This window comes from Oreochromis aureus, linkage group 22, assembly GCF_013358895.1.
Source record: "Oreochromis aureus strain Israel breed Guangdong linkage group 22, ZZ_aureus, whole genome shotgun sequence".
In the NCBI taxonomy this organism is placed as follows: Eukaryota; Metazoa; Chordata; class Actinopteri; order Cichliformes; family Cichlidae; genus Oreochromis; species Oreochromis aureus.
Window position 1 is genome coordinate 4419146 of NC_052962.1, and position 24670 is coordinate 4443815.

The 24670-nt window shown below is 42.2% G+C and overlaps 1 protein-coding gene across 1 annotated transcript; it reads right to left on the reverse strand.

Annotated features, from left to right (window-relative positions):
• Nucleotides 1-21512: 21512 nt before the first annotated feature.
• On the reverse strand, nt 21513-24670 carry ssr2 (signal sequence receptor, beta). The gene is made up of 6 exons (XM_031750075.2): nt 24582-24670; nt 23876-24036; nt 23532-23630; nt 23020-23128; nt 22849-22926; nt 21513-22483 (listed from the first exon to the last, which is right to left on the reverse strand). Exons 2-6 carry the CDS (start codon nt 24034-24036, stop codon nt 22373-22375), a joined length of 558 nt encoding a protein of 185 aa, XP_031605935.1. The 5' UTR covers nt 24582-24670; the 3' UTR covers nt 21513-22372.

The window sequence follows — 24670 nt, forward strand, 5'->3', positions numbered from 1 at the left end:
AAAGAAATCCCTCATCACATTAGAGGTGTGCGCCAAATTTCAAGACTTTTAAACTTTTCAAGCCCCTCAAAAGCCACTTCATCTTTCATGGTGAACTGCGTTGCCACCAGGGTGCGCCGTTCAGTTTATAGTCACAATTTTCTCACTGAAGCATCAAGAGGGACTGATGGTGATATTCACCGCTTTTGAGGTGGCCACGATGAACCTGTGAAAATCAGTACAACAAAATGAAAGACATGACATTTCCTGGTGCCACTAGGTGGCGCTCTACGTATTCTGACAATGGGCATATCAATCTGTTCAGGGCGGGTCTGACATCATCCCTGTAAAATCTGGTACTGATCAGATTGGATTTCATTGAGTTACACTAATTTGTTTCTTCATGGCGAGACCTCAATGTTCGCCATGCTGCTGGGTCACACCCTTCAGCGAAAACTCACAGTTTTCTCTGTAACCCAAGACCAACTCCTTAAGGCTTTCCTGGAGAAATTTGAGGCTGCAGATGTCACCCATTACAATACTGTACCCCAAAGTGTAAAACATGACATTTCCTGTTCCCACTAGGTGGCGCTGTCCCTGGTGTCAAATATGGCAGTTGAAATATGTTCAGGGGTGGAGCCTTATCATATGTGTCCACTTTGGTCAAGGTCGGACAATGTATGACAGAGCGAGAGGCAATAAGATTTTCATGGCGAGTCATCGAAATTCGCCGTGGCGCCACGACCTCACAGTAACCCGAAAACTCAAAAGCTCCGCAATTTAACATGGCCCAGGTGTGTAGTTGACACTGACCAAATATGAAGCTTATGCGATGAAATTCCAATGAGGAGTTCGCAAAAGTTCGAGGCATGGAAATGGCAAAATTAGAGCCAAAATGTCACCTTCACTTCCAAATGGCGGACTTCCTGTTGGGTTTAGGACATGGCCATAATAGACTTTTTTGTGCGTCTCGAGCGTTAGATATGTGTTCGAGTTTTATACATGTAGGTCATACCCATCTCGGGGGCTCGCGTTTCTCATTTTTCTAGGTGGCGCTACTGAGCCAATTTTCCCTGGACATGTCTACGGACATTAAAATACGTAAATTTTCACCAGACCTGGCGCGTCTGCAAAATTTCATGAGTTTTCGAGCATGTTTAGGCCCTCAAAAGGCCGATTCATTTGCCGAAATAATAATAATAATAATAATAATAATAATAATAATAATAATAGCTGCAAAGCGATATGCTCGGGGCCCGATATGAGACCCCGCACCCCGGTAGCGTCGAGCCAAGCCCAACACCTAAAACCAGCGCTTCCGATCTGATGTCACATTGATGGAATTCATGCATTTAACCACCAGCTAAAATTTCATCTCATTCAACCATTATTATAGTCGTCCCACTAGGTGGCGCTCTAACCATTACTGACAAATGGCATAACAAACATTTCGAGCTCGAGTCTCATCACGCCTGCGACCTTTGGGAGAGATTGGACATTGTGTTTTTGGCGACAGCAGGTTACTGCTTTTTGGCGAGTGATTGAAACTCACGTGCCGCCATGACCACCCGTTTCCCTGAGCGTAAAAGCTTCGCAATTTAACATCACAAAGGTCTTTAGATTCCACACACAGGAGATCGCGTAAATCTAATGAAATCCCTTGGAGGAGTTCGTCAAAGTATGAGGCCTGAAAAAAGAGGGAAAATGTCGCCAAATTTACACATTAATTTTAAAATGGCTGACTTCCTGTTGGATTTGGGATATTGCTCCAAGAGACTTTTTGTACATCTTGATATCTCCAATAAGCTTGCCAGGTTTCAAACTCATACATAAAACACAGAGCAGGGGCTGTTGTTTTGAAATTTTGTAGGGGCGCTGTGGAGCCATTTTGCGCTGTTCAAGGAAAATGAACATATAAAAAGAAATCCCTCATCACATTAGAGGTGTGCGCCAAATTTCAAGACTTTTAAACTTTTCAAGCCCCTCAAAAGCCACTTCATCTTTCATGGTGAACTGCGTTGCCACCAGGGTGCGCCGTTCAGTTTATAGTCACAATTTTCTCACTGAAGCATCAAGAGGGACTGATGGTGATATTCACCGCTTTTGAGGTGGCCACGATGAACCTGTGAAAATCAGTACAACAAAATGAAAGACATGACATTTCCTGGTGCCACTAGGTGGCGCTCTACGTATTCTGACAATGGGCATATCAATCTGTTCAGGGCGGGTCTGACATCATCCTGTAAAATCTGGTACTGATCAGATTGGATTTCATTGAGTTACACTAATTTGTTTCTTCATGGCGAGACCTCAATGTTCGCCATGCTGCTGAAGTCACACCCTTCAGCGAAAACTCACAGTTTTCTCTGTAACCCAAGACCAACTCCTTAAGGCTTTCCTGGAGAAATTTGAGGCTGCAGATGTCACCCATTACAATACTGTACCCCAAAGTGTAAAACATGACATTTCCTGTTCCCACTAGGTGGCGCTGTCCCTGATGTCAAATATGGCAGTTGAAATATGTTCAGGGGTGGAGCCTTATCATATGTGTCCACTTTGGTCAAGGTCGGACAATGTATGACAGAGCGAGAGGCAATAAGATTTTCATGGCGAGTCATCGAAATTCGCCGTGGCGCCACGACCTCACCGTATCCCGAAAACTCAAAAGCTCCGCAATTTAACATGGCCCAGGTGTGTAGTTGACACTGACCAAATATGAAGCTTGTACAATGAAATTCCAATGAGGAGTTCGAAAAAGTTCGAGGCATGGAAATGGCAAAATTAGAGCCAAAATGTCACCTTCACTTCCAAATGGCGGACTTCCTGTTGGGTTTAGGACATGGCCATAATAGACTTTTTTGTGCGTCTCGAGCGTTAGATATGTGTTCGAGTTTTATACATGTAGGTCATACCCATCTCGGGGCTCGCGTTTCTCATTTTTCTAGGTGGCGCTACTGAGCCAATTTCCCTGGACATGTCTATGGACATTAAAATACGTAAATTTTCACCAGACCTGACAGCGTGTGCAAAATTTCATGAGTTTTTGAGCATGTTTAGGCCCTCAAAAAGGCCGATTCATTTGCGAAATAATAATAATAATAATAATAATAATAATAATAATAATAATAATAATAATAATAATAATAATAATAAGAAACAGAGCAGATACAATAGGGCCGCGCACTTTTGTGCTCGGGCCCTAATAATAATAATAATAATAATAATAAGAAGAAGAAGAAAGAAACAGAGCAGATACAATAGGGCCTTCGCACTTTTGTGCTCGGCCCTAATAATAATAATAAACAGAGCAGATACAATAGGACTTCGCACTCGAAGTGCTCGGGCCCTAATAATTAAAGCTGCAAGCAGCGATATGAGGCCCCTCGCACCCCGGCGGCGTCGAGACAAGCCCAACACCTAAAACCAGCGCTTCCGATCTGATGTCACATTGATGGAATTCATGCATTTAACCACCAGCTAAAATTTCATCTCATTCAACCATTATTATAGTCGTCCCACTAGGTGGCGCTCTAACCATTACTGACAAATGGCATAACAAACATTTCCGAGCTCGAGTCTCATCACGCCTGCGACCTTTGGGAGAGATTGGACATTGTGTTTTTGAGCGACAGCAGGTTACTGCTTTTTTGGCAAGTGATTGAAACTCCACGTGCCGCCATGACCACCCGTTTCCCTGAGCGTAAAAGCTTCGCAATTTAACATCACAAAGGTCTTTAGATTCCACACACAGGAGATCGCGTAAATCTAATGAAATCCCTTGGAGGAGTTCGTCAAAGTATGAGGCCTGAAAAGAGGGAAAATGTCGCCAAATTTACACATTAATTTTAAAATGGCTGACTTCCTGTTGGATTTGGGATATTGCTCCAAGAGACTTTTGTACATCTTGATATCTCCAATAAGCTTGCCAGGTTTCAAACTCATACATAAAACACAGAGCAGGGGCTGTTGTTTTGAAATTTTGTAGGGGCGCTGTGGAGCCATTTTGCGCTGTTCAAGGAAAATGAACATATAAAAGAAATCCCTCATCACATTAGAGGTGTGCGCCAAATTTCAAGACTTTTAAACTTTTCAAGCCCCTCAAAAGCCACTTCATCTTTCATGGTGAACTGCGTTGCCACCAGGGTGCGCCGTTCAGTTTATAGTCACAATTTTCTCACTGAAGCATCAAGAGGGACTGATGGTGATATTCACCGCTTTTGAGGTGGCCACGATGAACCTGTGAAAATCAGTACAACAAAATGAAAGACATGACATTTCCTGGTGCCACTAGGTGGCGCTCTATGTATTCCTGACAATGGGCATATCAATCTGTTCAGGGCGGGTCTGACATCATCCCTGTAAAATCTGGTACTGATCACATTGGATTTCATTGAGTTACACTAATTTGTTTCTTCATGGCGAGACCTCAATGTTCGCCATGCTGCTGGGGTCACACCCTTCAGCGAAAACTCACAGTTTTCTCTGTAACCCAAGACCAACTCCTTAAGGCTTTCCTGGAGAAATTTGAGGCTGCAGATGTCACCCATTACAATACTGTACCCCAAAGTGTAAAACATGACATTTCCTGTTCCCACTAGGTGGCGCTGTCCCTGGTGTCAAATATGGCAGTTGAAATATGTTCAGGGGTGGAGCCTTATCATATGTGTCCACTTTGGTCAAGGTCGGACAATGTATGACAGAGCGAGAGGCAATAAGATTTTCATGGCGAGTCATCGAAATTCGCCGTGGCGCCACGGCCTCACCAGTAACCGAAAACTCAAAAGCTCCGCAATTTAACATGGCCCAGGTGTGTAGTTGACACTGACCAAATATGAAGCTTGTACAATGAAATTCCAATGAGGAGTTCGCAAAAGTTCGAGGCATGGAAATGGCAAAATTAGAGCCAAAATGTCACCTTCACTTCCAAATGGCGGACTTCCTGTTGGGTTTAGGACATGGCCATAATAGACTTTTGTGCGTCTCGAACGTTAGATATGTGTTCGAATTTTATACATGTAGGTCATACCCATCTCGGGGCTCGCGTTTCTCATTTTTCTAGGTGGCGCTACTGAGCCAATTTTCCCTGGACATGTCTACGGACATTAAAATACGTAAATTTTCACCAGACCTGAGTTTTCGAGCATGTGTGCAAACTTTCATGAGTTTTCGAGCATGTTTAGGCCCTCAAAGGCCGATTCATTTGCCGAAATAATAATAATAATAATAATAATAAAAGCTGCAAGCAGCGATATGAGGTGCTAGCTGCAAGCAGCGATATGAGGGCCCTCGCACCCCGGTAGCGTCGAGCCAAGCCCAACACCTAAAACCAGCGCTTCCGATCTGATGTCACATTGATGGAATTCATGCATTTAACCACCAGCTAAAATTTCATCTCATTCAACCATTATTATAGTCGTCCCACTAGGTGGCGCTCTAACCATTACTGACAAATGGTATAACAAACATTTCCGAGCTTGAGTCTCATCACGCCTGCGACCTTTGGGAGAGATTGGACATTGTGTTTTTGGTGACAGCAGGTTACTGCTTTTGGCGAGTGATTGAAACTCCACGTGCCGCCATGACCACCCGTTTCCCTGAGCGTAAAAAGCTTCGCAATTTAACATCACCAAGGTCTTTAGATTCCACACACAGGAGATCGCGTAAATCTAATGAAATCCCTTGGAGGAGTTCGTCAAAGTATGAGGCCTGAAAAGAGGGGAAAATGTCGCCAAATTTACACATTGATTTTAAAATGGCTGACTTCCTGTTGGATTTGGGATATTGCTCCAAGAGACTTTTTGTACATCTTGATATCTCCAATAAGCTTGCCAGGTTTCAAACTCATACATAAAACACAGAGCAGGGGCTGTTGTTTTGAAATTTTGTAGGGGGCGCTGTGGAGCCATTTTGCGCTGTTCAAGGAAAATGAACATATAAAAGAAATCCCTCATCACATTAGAGGTGTGCGCCAAATTTCAAGACTTTTAAACTTTCAAGCCCCTCAAAAGCCACTTCATTGGTCATGGTGAACGCGATGCCACCAGGGTGCGCCGTTCAGTTTAAAGTCACAATTTTCTCACTGAAGCATCACGAGGGACTGATGGTGATATTCACCGCTTTTGAGGTGGCCACGATGAACCTGTGAAAATCAGTACAACAAAATGAAAGACATGACATTTCCTGGTGCCACTAGGTGGCGCTCTACGTATTCCTGACAATGGGCATATCAATCTGTTCAGGGCGGGTCTGACATCATCCCTGTAAAATCTGGTACTGATCAGATTGGATTTCATTGAGTTACACTAATTTGTTTCTTCATGGCGAGACCTCAATGTTCGCCATGCTGCTGGGGTCACACCCTTCAGCGAAAACTCACAGTTTTCTCTGTAACCCAAGACCAACTCCTTAAGGCTTTCCTGGAGAAATTTGAGGCTGCAGATGTCACCCATTACAATACTGTACCCCAAAGTGTAAAACATGACATTTCCTGTTCCCACTAGGTGGCGCTGTCCCTGATGTCAAATATGGCAGTTGAAATATGTTCAGGGGTGGAGCCTTATCATATGTGTCCACTTTGGTCAAGGTCGGACAATGTATGACAGAGCGAGAGGCAATAAGATTTTCATGGCGAGTCATCGAAATTCGCCGTGGCGCCACGACCTCACAGTAACCCGAAAACTCAAAAGCTCCGCAATTTAACATGGCCCAGGTGTGTAGTTGACACTGACCAAATATGAAGCTTGTACGATGAAATTCCAATGAGGAGTTCGCAAAAGTTCGAGGCATGGAAATGGCAAAATTAGAGCCAAAATGTCACCTTCACTTCCAAATGGCGGACTTCCTGTTGGGTTTAGGACATGGCCATAATAGACTTTTATGTGCGTCTCCGAGCGTTAGATATGTGTTCGAGTTTTATACATGTAGGTCATACCCATCTCGGGGCTCGCGTTTCTCATTTTTCTAGGTGGCGCTACTGAGCCAATTTTCCCTGGACATGTCTACGGACATTAAAATACGTAAATTTTCACCAGACCTGACGAGTCTGCAAAATTTCATGAGTTTTCGAGCATGTTTAGGCCCTCAAAAAGGATTCGATTCATTTAATAATAATAATAATAATAATAATAATAATAATAATAATAATAATAATAATAATAATAATAATAATAAGAAACAGAGCAGATACAATAGGGCCTTCGCACTTTTGTGCTCGGGCCCTAATAATTAAAGCTGCAAGCAGCGATATGAGGCCCTCGCACCCCCGGGCGGCGTGCGTCGAGCCAAGCCCAACACCTAAAACCAGCGCTCCGATCTGATGTCACATTGATGGAATTCATGCATTTAACCACCAGCTAAAATTTCATCTCATTCAACCATTATTATAGTCGTCCCACTAGGTGGCGCTCTAACCATTACTGACAAATGGCATAACAAACATTTCCGAGCTCGAGTCTCATCACGCCTGCGAACTTTGGGAGAGATTGGACATTGTGTTTTGAGCGACAGCAGGTTACTGCTTTTGGCGAGTGATTGAAACTCCACGTGCCGCCATGACCACCCGTTTCCCTGAGCGTAAAAAGCTTCGCAATTTAACATCACAAAGGTCTTTAGATTCCACACACAGGAGATCGCGTAAATCTAATGAAATCCCTTGGAGGAGTTCGTCAAAGTATGAGGCCTGAAAAGAGGGAAAATGTCGCCAAATTTACACATTAATTTTAAAATGGCTGACTTCCTGTTGGATTTGGGATATTGCTCCAAGAGACTTTTTTTGTACATCTTGCTATCTCCAATAAGCTTGCCAGGTTTCAAACTCATACATAAAACACAGAGCAGGGGCTGTTGTTTTGAAATTTTGTAGGGGGCGCTGTGGAGCCATTTTGCGCTATTCAAGGAAAATGAACATATAAAAGAAATCCCTCATCACATTAGAGGTGTGCGCCAAATTTCAAGACTTTTAAACTTTTCAAGCCCCTCAAAAGCCACTTCATCTTTCATGGTGAACTGCGTTGCCACCAGGGTGCGCCGTTCAGTTTATAGTCACAATTTTCTCACTGAAGCATCAAGAGGGACTGATGGTGATATTCACCGCTTTTGAGGTGGCCACGATGAACCTGTGAAAATCAGTACAACAAAATGAAAGACATGACATTTCCTGGTGCCAGTAGGTGGCGCTCTACGTATTCCTGACAATGGGCATATCAATCTGTTCAGGGCGGGTCTGACATCATCCCTGTAAAATCTGGTACTGATCAGATTGGATTTCATTGAGTTACACTAATTTGTTTCTTCATGGCGAGACCTCAAATGTTAAGCCATGCTGCTGGGGTCACACCCTTCAGCGAAAACTCACAGTTTTCTCTGTAACCCAAGACCAACTCCTTAAGGCTTTCCTGGAGAAATTTGAGGCTGCAGATGTCACCCATTACAATACTGTACCCCAAAGTGTAAAACATGACATTTCCTGTTCCCACTAGGTGGCGCTGTCCCTGATGTCAAATATGGCAGTTGAAATATGTTCAGGGGTGGAGCCTTATCATATGTGTCCACTTTGGTCAAGGTCGGACAATGTGATGACAGAACGAGAGGCAATAAGATTTTCATGGCGAGTCATCGAAATTCGCCGTGGCGCCACGGCCTCACCGTAACCCGAAAACTCAAAAGCTCCGCAATTTAACATGGGCCAGGTGTGTAGTTGACACTGACCAAATATGAAGCTTGTACGATGAAATTCCAATGAGGAGTTCGCAAAAGTTCGAGGCATGGAAATAGCAAAATCAGAGCCAAAATGTCACCTTCACTTCCAAATGGCGGACTTCCTGTTGGGTTTAGGACATGGCCATAATAGACTTTTTGTGCGTCTCCGAACGTTAGATATGTTTTCCGAGTTTTATACATGTAGGTCATACCCATCTCGGGGCTCGCGTTTCTCATTTTTCTAGGTGGCGCTACTGAGCCAATTTTCCCTGGACATGTCTACGGACATGAAAATACGTAAATTTTCACCAGACCTGACGCGTGTGCAAAATTTCATGAGTTTTTGAGCATGTTTAGGCCCTCAAAAGGCCGATTCATTTGCCGAAATAATAATAATAATAATAATAATAATAAGAAGAAGAAACAGAGCAGATACAATAGGGCCTTCGCACTTTTGTGCTCGGGCCCTAATAATAATAATAATAATAATAATAATAATAATAATAATAAGAAACAGAGCAGATACAATAGGGCCTTCGCACTCTCGGTGCTCGGGCCCTAATAATAATAATAATTAAAGCTGCAAGCAGCGATATGAGGGCCCTCGCACCCCAGCACGTCGAGCCAAGCCAAACACCTAAAACCAGTGCGTCCGATATGATGTCACATTGATGGAATTCATGCATTTAACCACCAGCTAACATTTCATCTCATTCAACCATTATTATAGTCGTCCCACTAGGTGGCACTCTAACCATTACTGACAAATGGCATAACAAACATTTCCGAGCTCGAGTCTAATCGCGCTTGCGACCTTTGGGAGAGATTGGACATTGTGTTTTTGAGTGATAGCAGATTACTGCTTTTTGGCGAGTGATTGAAACTCCACATGCTACCATGTCCACCTCGTTTCCCTGAACGTAAAAAGCTTCGCAATTTAACATCACAAAGGTCTTTAGATTCCACACACTGGAGATTGGGTCAATATGATGAAATCCCTTGGAGGAGTTTGTCAAAGAACGGTGCCTGAAAAGAGGGGAAAATGTTGCCAAAATTACACATTAATTTCAAAATGGCTGACTTCCTGTTGGATTTGGGATATTGCTCCAAGAGACTTTTTTGTGCATCTTGATATCTTTCATAAGCTTACCAGGTTTCAGACTCATACATAAAACACAGAGCAGGGGCTGATGTTTTGAAATTTTGTAGGGGGCGCTGTGGAGCCATTTTGCGCTATTCAATGAAAATGGTAAAATAACAAGAAAGCCTTCATCACATTGGAGGTGTGCGCCAAATTTCAAGACTTTTTAAACTTTCCAAGCCCCTCAAAAGCCACTTCAATGGTCATGGTGAACAGCGTTGTCACCAGGGTGCGCCGTTCAATTTAAAGTCACAATTTTCTCACTGAAGCATCAAGAGGGACTGATGGTGATATTCACCGCTTTTGAGGTGGCCACGATGAACCTGTGAAAATCAGTACAACAAAATAAAAGCCATGACATTTCCTGGTGCCACTAGGTGGCGCTCTACGTATTCCTGACAATGGGCACATCAATCTGTTCAGGGCGGGTCTGACATCATGCCTTTAAAGTCTGGTACTGATCAGATTGGATTTCATTGAGTTACACCAATTTGTTTCTTCATGGCGAGACATCAATGTTCGCCATGCTGCTGGGGTCACACCCTTCCGCGAAAACTCACAGTTTTCATTGTAACCCAAGACCAACTCCTTAAGGCTTTCCTGGAGAAATTTGAGGCTGCTGATGTCACCCATCACATTACTGTACCCCAAAGTGTAAAACATGACATTTCCTGTTCCCACTAGGTGGCGCTGTCCCTGGTGTCAAATATGGCAGTTGAAATATGTTCAGGGGTGGAGCCTTATCATATGTGTGCTCTTTGGTCCAGGTCGGACCATGTATGACAAAATGAGAGGCAATAAGATTTTCATGGCGAGTCATCGAAATTCGCCATGGCGCCACGGCCTCACCGTATCCCGAAAACTCAAAAGCTCTGCAATTTAACATGGCCCAGGTGTGTAGTTGAGACTGACCAAATATGAAGCTTATGCAATGAAATCCAAAGGAGGAGTTCGAAAAAGGTCGACGCATGGAAATGGCAAAATTAGAGCCAAAATTTCACGTTCACTTCCAAATGGCGGACTTCCTGTTGGGTTTAGGACATGGCCATAACAGACTTTTTTGTGCATCTCCTAATGGTAGATATGTGTTCGAGTTTCATACATGTAGGTCATACCCACACCGGGGCTCGCGTTTTCATTTTTCTAGGTGGCGCTACTGAGCCAATTTTCCTTGATATTTCTGAGGACATTAAAATACGTAAATTTTCACCAGACCCGACGCGTGTGCAAAATTTCATGAGTTTTTGAGCATGTTTAGGCCCTCAAAAGGCCGATTCATTTGCCGTAATAATAATAATAATAATAAACGGAGCAGATACAATAGGGCCTTCGCACTCTCAGTGCTCGGGCCCTAATAATAATAATAATAATAATAATAAGAAACAGAGCAGATACAATAGGGCCTTCGCACTTTTGTGCTCGGGCCCTAATAAGAAACGGAGCAGATACAATAGGGCCTTCGCACTCTCAGTGCTCGGGCCCTAATAAACGAAGCAGATACAATAGGGCCTTCGCACTCTCAGTGCTCGGGCCCTAATAAGGTCAGTACTTCCACGCTTTAAACGCTGCATGCTACACTCTGTCCCACACTCGATATATTATGATGTGCACACAGCTGTTGTCACGAACGTCGCACTCGCTTACGTCACTGTCATGAGACGTTCTCGCAAAAAATCACGGTTTTAGTAACGCAGCGTTCCTACGTGAAAGTAACGGTAATCTAATTACCGTTCTTGCAATAGTAATCCCTTACATTACTCGTTACTTGAAAAAAGTAATCAGATTACAGTAACGCGTTACTGCCCATCTCTGGTCCTTATTTATATGAAAGTAGCTATATTGTGGTGGTTGTTTGTTTGTTTGTTTTGTCTTTGCTTTACTTTTACTTTATATGTTGTTTGTTTAATTTAAGGCTAAAAGAAAATTAAATCAATGAGAGGTAAAATTTGAGGGGGTAGGGACTAATGAGTGTATACTTCTGCCTACTCCTTTTCAAACAAAAGAATGGAATTATATTTTGTAATGATTGTGAATGCACATGTTTGAAATAAAAATGAACTGAACTGATGTTAAAATGACTTTACTTCACTTTACTTATTTCATTAGTCATATCATCCAATAAATTCTGCAGATCATCACCAGAGCAAAAAATTACAGATGATTTACAGATGATTAGGGAAAGTTTTGGATCACAAGCTGTTCCACATCTTGATGCATGCTCAATCATTCAGGTAAGTAAATCCCCAAAAGTCGTTCATCTGGACGTAGCATTTTCAGTGGGAGAAACATTTCGTCACTCATCCAAGTAACTTCTTCAGTCTCAGTTGACTGCAGGTCTGTTTATAAGAAGGGAAACTTGCAGTCAGCTGAGACTGAAGAAGTAACTTGTGGGTGAAGAATTTGTCTGGCAGACAGCTCACCCAAACAGAGAAAAAACATCCTTGCTAAAGGGTTGAATTTTGCTGTGACCAAGACAAATCCCACTATTGGAACTCTTTTCAGCCACAGAAACAGCAATTCGAAACAACAATATTGCAGACATGGAAGCAGGGCAACTACGGACAAAAGTTTCAGCCTGTCCCAGCATCCAACATCAGCATGGAGGAGAGGAAGGCACTCACATTGACAACAACATTATCATCCTTCCGGCAGACAAGGGTAGGTGCACAGTTTTGCTAAACCAGAAAGACTATCATGAGAAAATTTTGTCATTGCTCAGTGACAATAATACGTATGAGCCCCTGAAACGAGATCCAGGAAGTGGTTACAGGAAGAGGTTGATAGACTGTCTGAAGCAGTTAGAATAAGACAATGCTATTGACGGGACCTCATACCACAGGCTATACCCAGACGAATCTACACCAAGTCAGTGTGGTTTAATGAAGATACATAAACAGGGTGGACCTTTAAGACTGATTGTCTGTATGATCAACTCAGTCACCTATAACATCTCTAAGTTTCTGGCTTCGATCCTCAACCCATTGGTAGGCAGCTCTGAACACCACATCCAGAACACCTTGGATTTTGTTGAGAAGGTGAAAGATGTCATTATGGAGGCAGATGAAACAATGGTCTCATACGATGTTACATCTCTCTTCACTTGCATCCCAGTCATGGAAGCGTTGGAGGTAGTTCGTAAAAGATTACAGGATGACCCCAACCTCAGCAACAGAACCAATCTCAGCACCGACCAAGCGTGTTTGCTTTTGAAACTGTGTCTTCATTCCAACTATTTCACATACAAGGATCAGTAGTAGGGTAGTCTCTGTGGCTTTTAAACCCCAGAACACGCTGCGCCAAAAATTGGTCCACCCCAAGGATCGGGTCCTCCAACACAAACAGAGTAATATAGTACACTGTTACGTGCCAGGAGTATTGCCAGGATTTATACATCGGGGAAACCAAGCAACCTCTGGCGAAGCGGATGGCACAACACAGAAGAGCCACCTCGTCAGGCCAGAACTCTGCAGTCTATTTACACCTACAGGCCAGTGGACGCTCTTTCAATGATAAGGATGCACACATTCTGGACAGGGAGGAACGCTGGTTTGAGCACGGAGTCAAGAAGGCCATTTATGTGAAAAGGGAAAGACCATCTCTGAATCAAGGAGGGGGCCTAAGGGTACATCTTTAACCATCTTACAATGCTGTGATTACAGCCATCCCCCAACTGTCTGTGAATAGTACCCATGGCCATTGATTTGTGATCTTTGATCATTGAGCTTTGATCAGTGGTTGTTGATCAATGGTCATGAGAATTTGCATAATTATGATGAAGCAACTGACCTCACAGCCCTTTGTTCCCCCAGTGGTGCTGGTTTCAGTCATCATGCAAATGTACTGTTTTTAATATTGGGGAAACCTGCAGTCAGCTGAGACTGAAGAAGTCACTTGGATGAGTGACGAAACGTTTCTCCCACTGAAAACGCTACGTCCAGATGAACAGAATCAACTTTTGGGAAGCTGTTCCACATCTTCTTGAGATACATTTAGTAGATATTGGGAAGTTCACCTTAATGCACAGGTTGGGTACTGGAGATTGATCTTGGTTTCATCTGTCCAAAGAATGTTTTTCCAGATCTGTGCTGGCTTTTTATTTTAATGTTTTTTAAGTAATCTCCAATCTAGCCTTTCTATTCTTGAGGCTTATGAGTGGCTTGCACTTTGCAGTAAACCTGCATGAAAGTAAGCCCTGTATTACCTTTCATGCAGTCTTCTCTTTATGGTAGACTTGGATATTGATACCTCCTGGAGAGTGTTGTTCACATGGTTGGCTGTTGTGAAGGGTTTTCTCTTCACTATGGAAATGATTCTGTGATCATCCACCGCTGTTGTCCTCTGTGGACATCCAGGTCTTTTTGCATTGCTGAGTTCACCAGTGCTTTCTTCTTTTTTTTTCCCTTTCTTTACCAAAATTTAGATTTTGCCACTTGTACTATTGTAGCAATTTCTTGGATGGATTTTTTTCTGTTTTTGGAGGTTATGGTGGCTTGTTTCACCCACGTGAAGAGGTTCTTTTGACAGCTGTTCACAGCCTATCACAGACTGTCTGTCAGCAAGGTCTTCCAAATGCAAGCACCACACACCTCAGATCAACTCAGGCCTTTTATCTGCTTAACTGATAATGACATAATGAAGGAACTGCCCATGAAATACCCTGTAAGACAATTGTCCAATTACTTTTGGTCCATTTAAAAAGAGGGTGGCACAGCTGAAACTCCTAAACCTCTCATCCAATTTAAATGTAGATACCCTCAAATGAAGGTGAGAGTTTACAGTCGTGGCCAAAAGTTTTGAGAATGACACAAATATTAGTTTTCACAAAGTTTGCTGCTAAACTGCTTTTAGATCTTTGCCTCAGTTGTACCTGTGATGTACTGAAATATAATAACAAGCACTTCATACATTTAAAAGGCTTTTATTGACAATTACATGACATTTATGCAAAGAGTCAGTATTTGCAGTGTTGGCCCTTCTTTTTCAGGACCTCTGCAATTCGACTGGGCATGCTCTCAATCAACTTCTGGGTCAAATCCTGACTGACTCCATTCTGACCCATTCTGCCATAATCACTTCTTGGAGTTTGTCAGAATTAGTGGGTTTTTGTTTTTCCACCCGCCTCTTGATTGACCACATATCTCAATGGGATTAAGATCTGGCGAGTTTCCAGGCCATGGACCCAAAATTTCAACGTTTTGTTCCCCGAGCCACTTAGTTATCACTTTTGCCTTATGGCATGGTGCTCCATCGTGCTGGAAAATGCATTGTTCTTCCCAAACTGTTGTTGGATTGTTGGAAGAAGTTGCTGCTGGAGGGTGTTTTGGTACCATTCTTTATTCATGGCTGTGTTTTTGGGCAAAATTGTGAGTGAGCCCACTCCCTTGGATGAGAAGCAACCCCACACATGAATGGTCTCAGGATGCTTCACTGTTGGCACGACACAGGACTGATGGTAGTGCTCACCTTTTCTTCTCCGAACAAGCCTTTTTCCTGATGCCCCAAACAATCGGAAAGAGGCCTCATTGTAGAATATGACTTTGCCCCAGTCCTCAGCAGTCCATTCACCATACTTTCTGCAGAAGATCAATCTGTCCCTGATGGTTTTTTTGGAGAGAAGTGGCTTCTTTGCTGCCCTTCTTGACACCAGGCCATCTTCCAGCAGTCTTCGCCTCACTGTGCATGCAGATACGCTCACACCTGCCTGCTGCCATTCCTGAGCAAGCTCTGCACTGGTGGCACTCCGATCCCACAGCTGAATCCTCTTTAGGAGACGATCCTGGCGCTTGCTGGACTTTCTTGGACGCCCTGAAGCCTTCTTAACAAGAATTGAACCTCTTTCCTTGAAGTTCTTGATGATCCTATAAATTGTTGATTTAGGTGCAATCTTAGTAGCCACCATTTTTATGCAATGCAATGATGGCTGCACGCGTTTCTTTGCAGGTCACCATGGTTAACAATGGAAGAACAATTATTTCAAGCATCCCCCTCCTTTTTTTTTTTTTTTTTTTTCAGGAGAGTGAGAATAAAAGCATGAACTGTAGCTGCCAAATCTTTCACAAGCAGGAAAGAATTTAATTTTGTGAGCAAGATGGAAGAGGGTTTTTTGCCATGCGGTTTTATTTTCAGAGGCAAACTGGATGTAGTGATTGAGTTGTGTGCAGTGTCAAACATTAAAATGCTCGTTTTCATTCTGATTTAGCTAAAAGAAAGTTTATGTTTGATCCTCAGGTTTGAGCGCGGCATTAAGAGCATAAACATGGAAGGAGATATTATATTTTACAGGCTTCTGTCTAGACTAGTAGAGAAACAAACTGCCTTATCAGCTGAAAAGCTGATATTTTTTTTCTCCCTTTGTGGTAGGAGACATACCATGAACAGCACACTTCCTGCATGCCAACAACATCCTTGAGCCAGCCTAGGATGATGGAGCGATCAGCTGTGTCAAAGAAAGAAATGTAAGAATTCAGGACGTGTAGTTTCCTGTTGTAGAGATAAGAATAAATCAGTGTTACTTTTAATCATCACTGGAATCAAAATAGTTTATGAATCACATCTAAAGGCCTTTACACATCGAGTATATTGCATAAAATGACATGAAATACCAAATTTCTCAGATTGCAAAGTTGTTGTGTAACGTATAAACAGTGTGATGTTTTTGAGATTCTTTGTCCTCAAAAAATACACTGTGAAGAAAATCAAGTCCTCATCAAGCCATGATGGGCTGGTCTTGATGTTTCTAAAGGAAGAAACTGGGATTATGGGTTCATCCAGTTTTCAAGAGAAAGCAGCAGCAGGGAGAATTTCATAAAAGAGAAATAATTTCAGCGAGCCGATTGAGCTGGAGCAGTTTCTAGATGTGTGTCCGAGGTAAACTTGGTACAAAAAATGAGGGAATTTGTGTTTGTGTGGTTATTTTTTGTTGCTGTCACAATGCTTCTTGGCAATAAATCTTAGACTCATGGAAAATCTGTTTATTCCGCCTTAAATAAGGTAATAATAATAATAATAATAATAATAATAATAATAATAATAATAATGAGGAGAGCATTTACCAAACAGGGGCCTCAGTACTTTGTGGAGGAAGAATACAGTCACAGCAGCCTTTTCCTCTTCATGTTGTCTTTTTTTTTTTTTTTTTTTTTTTTTTTTAACCTGTCCCGTTTGGTTCTTTTGCCATCAGAATTATTGTCTAATCAGAATTATTGTCTAAATCCCCCTCCTTTTAACATGTCAGGGGTCCGTTCTTCGTACCTCGCTTACTACATCCAAGATCAAATGACACATCCAAGATCAAATCATCGTGCTAACTTTGAGCTCGCTAATCCGGTTCTCCGAACACACCTGTTGTTGACGATTAGTATAGCTGGATGAAGTAATCTGAGATCACTGGGTGGCTTAAAAGGGGCTACGCATCGATAGTAGAAACATTGATCGGCAACCCTGTGATTGGTCGGCGAAGATGTCGAAGGAGCGCGCTCAGTATTTCACGGCAGCAGACCAAGAACTCTTGATTGAGGGATTTCAGGAGTTTCAGAGTCTAATTAAAACGCAGGGGAACACTGCAAAGGCTGCAAAAGCAAGGAGAGAGGGCTGGCAGAAAGTTGCTGACAAATTAAACTCGTAAGTGATCCATGATATTACATTATATCATGTGATATTATATTATACCACATTATATTATATTACATCATATCCTCTTTCACATTAGAGCCACAACAGGACCCACTAACATGGGAACAAGTAAAAGTGAAATATAAGAATACTCTACAGAATGGTAATATTTATCACTTATATTGCTTTTAGTCTCTTGAAAAGAGACCCTGAAATAATCTGTTTGTTTGTTTATAACAGCAACCAAGAAAAGGGCAGAGCAAATAAAGACAGGTGGTGGTCCTGCACCCCCTCGTCACACCCCGGCTTTTTGTACTGTGACATTTATTGACATTGTGGGGTTTTTTGTGTGTAGTTTTATATAACACTCCATCACTTTTACCTGTTCCCATGCAAGGGGTGACTGAAGCATGCACAGTAAGTTGGGAGATATATATATATATATATATATATATATAGAGAGAGAGAGAGAGAGAGAGAGAGAGAGAGAGAGAGAGAAAGAAAGAAAGAAAATAATACCCTCACGGGAAAATCGATATCTCTCTATGAGCACACTGTCGCGCTGAGCTAAAGGATCCTGTCTATCCCGCAATATCCGCTGAATTCTGAAAACGCTCCTTATCAATCTTGCACCTTCCGCAATGGGTTGCTCGCGTACAAACGGACAGGACATGGCTGCAACAGACTTCCCAAATCCACCTTCGCTTTTATAGCCATGGTCTCTCATCTTGATTACACTAAGTAATTTACTATTACTACTCTAAAATATGAATTACATCTGAAATAATCAAATACATGAAATAGAATGATTACTAGTACATTTCGCTTTTTTTAGGAAATGACCTGTATGTATCTGTATGAAATCAATAAAAGAATCAAATACTGCATTATCTTTAGTTACACTGATAATATTTATTTATGGAAAAACAGTGGAGAAATATCGCTGTTGCTTTCGTATAAATGAAGCGGACATACCGGAGTGGCCGCGATCTAATCCTGTTTACATAAAGTAAGCCTGCTCCCAAGCAGGTTTACGCTTACGGATCTGTTGCTATGACAGCAAGTCCCGGATGAGCTTCGGAGAACCGAATGATCCAAGATCACGCGAAATCGTCAACAATCAAATCCAGCTAACTTACTTAGCGAGGTACGAAGAACGGACCCCAGGGCCCTGTTTCAGAAAGCCGGTTTAGAAAACTCAGAGTTAAAAATGATACTCAGGGTTGAGTAACCCCGAACTGTCCAACTCGGAATATTCGGTTTCAGAAAGGCTGATAACAATTAGTTCAATCAACGCGGAGTTGCTTTAACCCCAAGTTAAGCACGCGCATAAAGCCCTGATTAGTGGAGCACAGATTAAGCGAGTCGCCATGGAGACGGAGGGAAAGAAGGCGCGGCCAATGTATTTTACAGCGCTTGAGGCCGAAATTCTGATGGCAGCATATGCCGATAACATGCAAATTTTGTGGAAAAAAAGTAACACAGCCTCAGCTGCAAAAGAAAGGGAGCATGCATGGCAATACATAGCCGACAGAGTCAATGCGTGAGTGTTAATTTAAAAATTGATCTAGGATTTCCACCCATTTAACACGTTATTTTATTATATTTCATTTTATTTTTTATTTTATACATTTTATTTTGTGATGTGATGTGAGCGCATGTGCAACCCAACAGGCCCCAAACGTTCCTGGCAGCAAGTAAAATGAAATAAAAAATGTAGAGGAAGAGGGTCCAGCCACTTCTCCAACAAACCTTTCCTCAGTAAGATGTTCAGCACTGATTTACAACCAACCTAAGTAGGCATGTACTATGAATGTCAATGCTATTTTCTGTGTTTCAATAGCTCCCTGTAAAGCAGCTGTACAAGACCTGTTTGATCAAGAAAATAAAAAATGCTTTTTGGAAATGGAACACTTCAAGCAGCAGAATGGAATGTGAGTGCCATCTATACAGCCAATCACGCCTGGGAACCCTGAAAATAAATGTAAAATCTAAGTAGTAGTTCAAGTATCACCACATCATGAATTAAGTTTTGTTCATCCTGATACCTGCAATTTTGTGGAATCCTCTTTGATAAATCTCGTGGGTCTATGACCGGGGAACACCACAAACGAGTACAGGAGACGTTTCAGTGCAACTGTAACATTCCTGACTGCCCGACAGACGGTAGCCTTGGAAACGTGCTCAGCGTCACCAATATTATACAGAAAGCTCCCGTTTGCAAAAAAAAAAACGAAGTGCAATACAAATAATATGTACAGAACTGAGAGAATGTCCGCGATGTGTCACATGAGCAATATAAGGCCTGAGGATGTTATTCAAATAAATTATCGATTGTGCTGAAAAACGGTAACGTTCACACAGAAAATCATCAGGAAATGATAAAATGTCCAAACGCGCTCTAATCACTCTCTCCCGGCGGAGAGCTCTGCGGAGAATTTGGGCTTCAACATCTACTGGCTCTTCAAGGAAGGGGCACGCCATGTCTGACACTTCCTACAGTCAGGTTTCCGACAAAGAGGCGGAGAAGTTCAGGGTTAGTTGAAGTAAACCTGCTAGGGGGCAGGTTAGCTTCACGGAGTGTGTCGTCATAGTAACTCACTCAGAATTAATCTAAACTTGCTTTGTGAAACCGAAAACCCAGAGTTTTCGTTAACTCAGGGTATACTTACTCAGAGTTTGCACTAAACCGGCTTTCTGAAACAGGGCCCAGGTCTGCCATTCTAACCCAATCAGCCTGACATCATGATCTCCAGCCTTGTGCTCGTCAACATTCTCACCTGAGTTAACAAGACGATTAACTCAGGCATGGGGCGATCGTGGCTCAAGAGTTGGGAGTTTGCCTTGTAATCGGAAGGTTGCCGGTTCGTTGTGTCCTTGGACAAGACACTTCACCCGTTGCCTACTGGTGGTGGTCAGAGGGCCCGGTGGCGCCAGTGTCCGGCAGCCTCGCCTCTGTCAGTGCGCCCCAGGGTGGCTGTGGCTACAATGTAGCTTACCATCACCAGTGCGTGAATGGGTGGATGACTGGTTGTGTAAAGCGCTTTGGGGTCCTTAGGGACTAGTAAAGCGCTATACAAATATAGGCCATTTACCATTTACCATTACTGAAATGACGTCAGCAGGTCCTTTAATGACAGCAATGGAATGCAGTGGAAAGGTTTTTTGGGGATTAAGTTAATTTTCATGGCAAAGAAGAACTATGCAATTCATCTGATCACTCTTCATAACATTCTGGAGTATATGCAAATTGCTATTATACAAACTTAAGCAGCAACTTTTCCAATTTCCAATATTTATGTAATTCTCAAAACTTTTGGCCACAAGTGTACACATTATGTCCATGTCCATTATATAACTATACTTGGAATATGTTTCAGTAAACAGGTAAAAAACACTAAACTTAGTGTCTGTGTCCAAATATATATGGACCTAACTGTACACTCTGGCTGTTAGCAGTGGCTCATGGTCAAAGTAGCCATTCATTTTACTGAAGCCTTGAATCTTTCCCTTCCTAATTATGTCCCTCCATCTATTTTCATCTTCCTCGGTCTCTTCCTCTTCCACAGATGGTGCAGCAGCAGCCTCCTGTGACTGTGAGGCCTGATTACAAGTTGTTCCTGGCTGTTGCTGGCACTACTGTTCACGGTGCAGCAGCCCTGACAGCTAATGTATCATTAATGACACGTTTTTTTTTATAGTTTTCTCTCAGTTTTTCAGCTCCACATTTTTAGACTGGTCCATCAGCCCAAAAGTGTGTTGGCCCACTGGGAAAATGCCCAGTATGCCAGATTACCAGTCCAGCCCTGGTCTTCAGCATGTGCAGCAAAATGTTGGATAATCCTGACTACGCTCTGGACCACTTACTGCAAAGGAAGTAGACTACTTTGAGGTAGTCCAATTCCACACAAGGTTGGATATTTGAAATCTTTTTAACCATGTGCAATAATTTTTTATAATACATCTATCCAGGAGAGAAATATCTGCTCTTAAATTTTGACATTTGATATTTAAAATTGTACTTTAATTTTTTTTACCTGTTATATATTTGATTGATGTAACAAAACAGAACGCAACAAAAACACTAACCTGAATTTTTTATTTACGGAAATGATATAAACTGGAAAAAGGGGATGCAAACCCCCAGAAATGAATCAGGCTCAGCTTTTCTTTTTTTTTTTTTAAAACAAAAAAACCAAAATATGTACCTTGTTTTCATTTATTTTGAACTTAAACAACGGGCTCCAAATGTCATATCAGCTCATTAGAAACACACACTGCAAAATACAAGCAGCTGTTTACAGTAGTAACCCCCATTAGCCAGTTTCCCATTGTATGAGTTTAGAACATGTGTGCTGAAGGATTCACCAGACTCATGAGGTGCAGTGCACTGACAGCAATGGAAGGAAAGGAATATGGTTACATAATTCCATGTTTGTGTAGTCTCCTTTAGGCCGACTGCTGAATTGCTCTTTTTTGTCTTAGTCTATTCGGTGAATTTCATGTTGCTGAAGGCAATGTCTGACAGAGATTACTACTTGGCTAACTTGTGAATGATTAAACTGGTAACCAGCCAGCCTTACTCTCAAGCCCTCCACAATAATATCCACCATTTCCTCCCAAAAAGGGTCATGAAAGACACCTAACAGGTCCTGTTCCTCAGATCAGCTCACTGGGAAAACAGCATAATGTAATCATTGTTTGTGTAATCATTGTTTCCGCACATGGACCATTTGTAGATAAAGAGATGCCACACATGATTTTCACCTTCTACTTCTTGCTCCAAAGTTCTCTTAAATATTCTGTTCGATCAAACCGAAATCAAGTCCATTGGTCACCAAGTTTTAGTTTTCACCCCGAGTATGGGCAATGTTTTTCACAAAACCCTTTTATTTCCCTTCCCTTCCCACCCCCAACCCCATTCTCGAACAGAGCAAAGATGTTTCAGTTCTTCTTGCTCTTGGGCGAATCATATTTCCTCTTGCTGGAGTACCAGAGAAGCAGAGGGATGCCGATGGAGGGTAGAGTCATCACACCAAATGCAGCCCAGTCCAGCTAAAGACAGACACACGGAGCAGTGAGTGAAGTGCTAGAGGACTATTCAAGGAAATGCAAATGCTCCTGCAAAAACTTCAGTCTATATGCGATGACTCAAGACACTATGTGAACAGTGGTATCAAGGAACTCTGTTGTTGGGGAGACTTTAATTTAGTTTATGAATGTGCACTAGTTGTATTTCTTGTACTATACACAAAACATTTGTCAGTGAAGATAAAGTATATTACAATTTTAGCCTAACTACCCAATAAAGATCCTTAGAGGTTTACAAAATTCCACCAGCCTCAATTTACTTTGATCAGGATAGGCCAGTACATTCAGGTGCCATAATGAGTGAGCCTCAAACTGTTTTTAACACTTACATAGTGTGGAGAGAAGCGTCGGTCAAACTCTCTCTGAGCCAAGATTCCTCCCTGTCCAGGAGCGCTGGTGTAGCCAACCTGCAGGAAGGGAAGGAGGGGACACTTTAGCTCCCATAATATTACTATGGACTGTAAATGCTTTGACTCACTAAGGACTTTAACTGCTTTTACCACAACTTGTCCTCCCTCCTGAACCAGGTAGCTGACAGTAGCCGAGGTAAAATTAAAGTATCCAGCCTTCAAGGGCCGCAACACCACTGTGTGAGAGACGTTGCTGGCTCTAAAAATTTCAGAGTTAAGAATGATGACTTGGAAAAAGAGCCGATCTATGGTTATTTAAACCAAGTTAAATCAAATTCCTGCAGTCTAATCAAGTCTGTAGTCTGACATTTCAGGAAGTGATGTTTGTGTGCGAGAGGTCCATTAAGGCCTCCGTCTTATGAACTATGAAGAGTGAAAACTTCTTTAGGTTCAGCAGCCTGAAAAGCTATCATTTCACTATTTGGTCCTACTGTGTAAGATGAAATAACTGTGTTGCAAAAACAAGGCTGCCATCAGAGACACCCAGTAATTTATGTTTGATCAAGAATTTAAGATCACACTCCCATTAAGCTACAATTAATGCGTCAAAATTAGCTGAAGTTTGACAGTGCCAGTGAGAAGTCATTTTACTGCAAGGATACGGTGCAATCCTGTCCCATTTCACATTCAGCATTCCGGAAACAATTCCAAAATCTTCAGGAGGAAAAGAATCATCGGATAGCTCCACCTCTAGAGCTGCACTGTAGAGACAAACCAGATGATGACATTTAGTCACACAGTGTGCACCAAACATTTTATCAGGTCTTGACAGGCTCAAGCAGTTCACATTTCAACAATTCTGAAAACTTCTTGATAATGTTCAAACTTACTGATAAACAGAAGTTTGTTAAGAAACAACTGGATAAAGAATTCTGTGTCGTTTGATTTTCTGTGTACATTTATTTGTACAGTTATCTAATTTACAGCAGCTGTCCAGGTATCTGACCTGGAACCCACGTTGTAGATGCTGTACTGGAGGGTCAGGTCGCGGCCCTCCACAGCATAGCGGTTCAGGAGGGATTTGGAGGCCAACAAACGGGCGCCCTCTTCTCCTGAGCCCAGAGCCAGCAGAGAAAGGATTACAAACACGTGCAGCATCCTGGTCATCTGGTCAAACCAAACAAACCAAAAACAGGAAAATAAACTGGGGTTAGGAGGAGAAGACGATGGACTACAAAGTATTTTGAAACTATAGCCAGGAGTCCAGGCTGGTTTTGAAATAAACAATATGCGGTAATGTCCAGGTATCTAACTAAATATAGCATAAACAAAAAAAGAAAGGGGAAAAACATCTGCATAGTCAGTCTTTAAACGGAGACTACTTCCCATTTATCTTAGGTTTGACTTACAAAAGACGAAAGAAAAAACGCGAGTGGGAGGTAATTTTTAAAAGGCTGTTAAGATATGTCACTAATGAAGTGTCCGGCTTCAACTCAGAGTGCTCAACACTAACCGGTGCAGACGCTTACGTGGACCAAAGGAGTCACATCTTCATTTGCGTTAGTAAGAAAACAATAGTAAGTAACAACGCTTTATGTCTAACAGCCGTTTCATAGATTCATTGTATAATAACCATATGACCGTTCCTAAGATAAAACATTAGTAAATTATAACTCCGAAGCTTTAAAGAAAAACAGGAAGCGATTTCTTACCTTCCTCTAGTTCTCTTCAAATGGCAGAAAGTAAAGAAGATAGCCAAGCGCATGCTCAGAAGCTTAAAGCCTGTGTTTGCATGACGTGT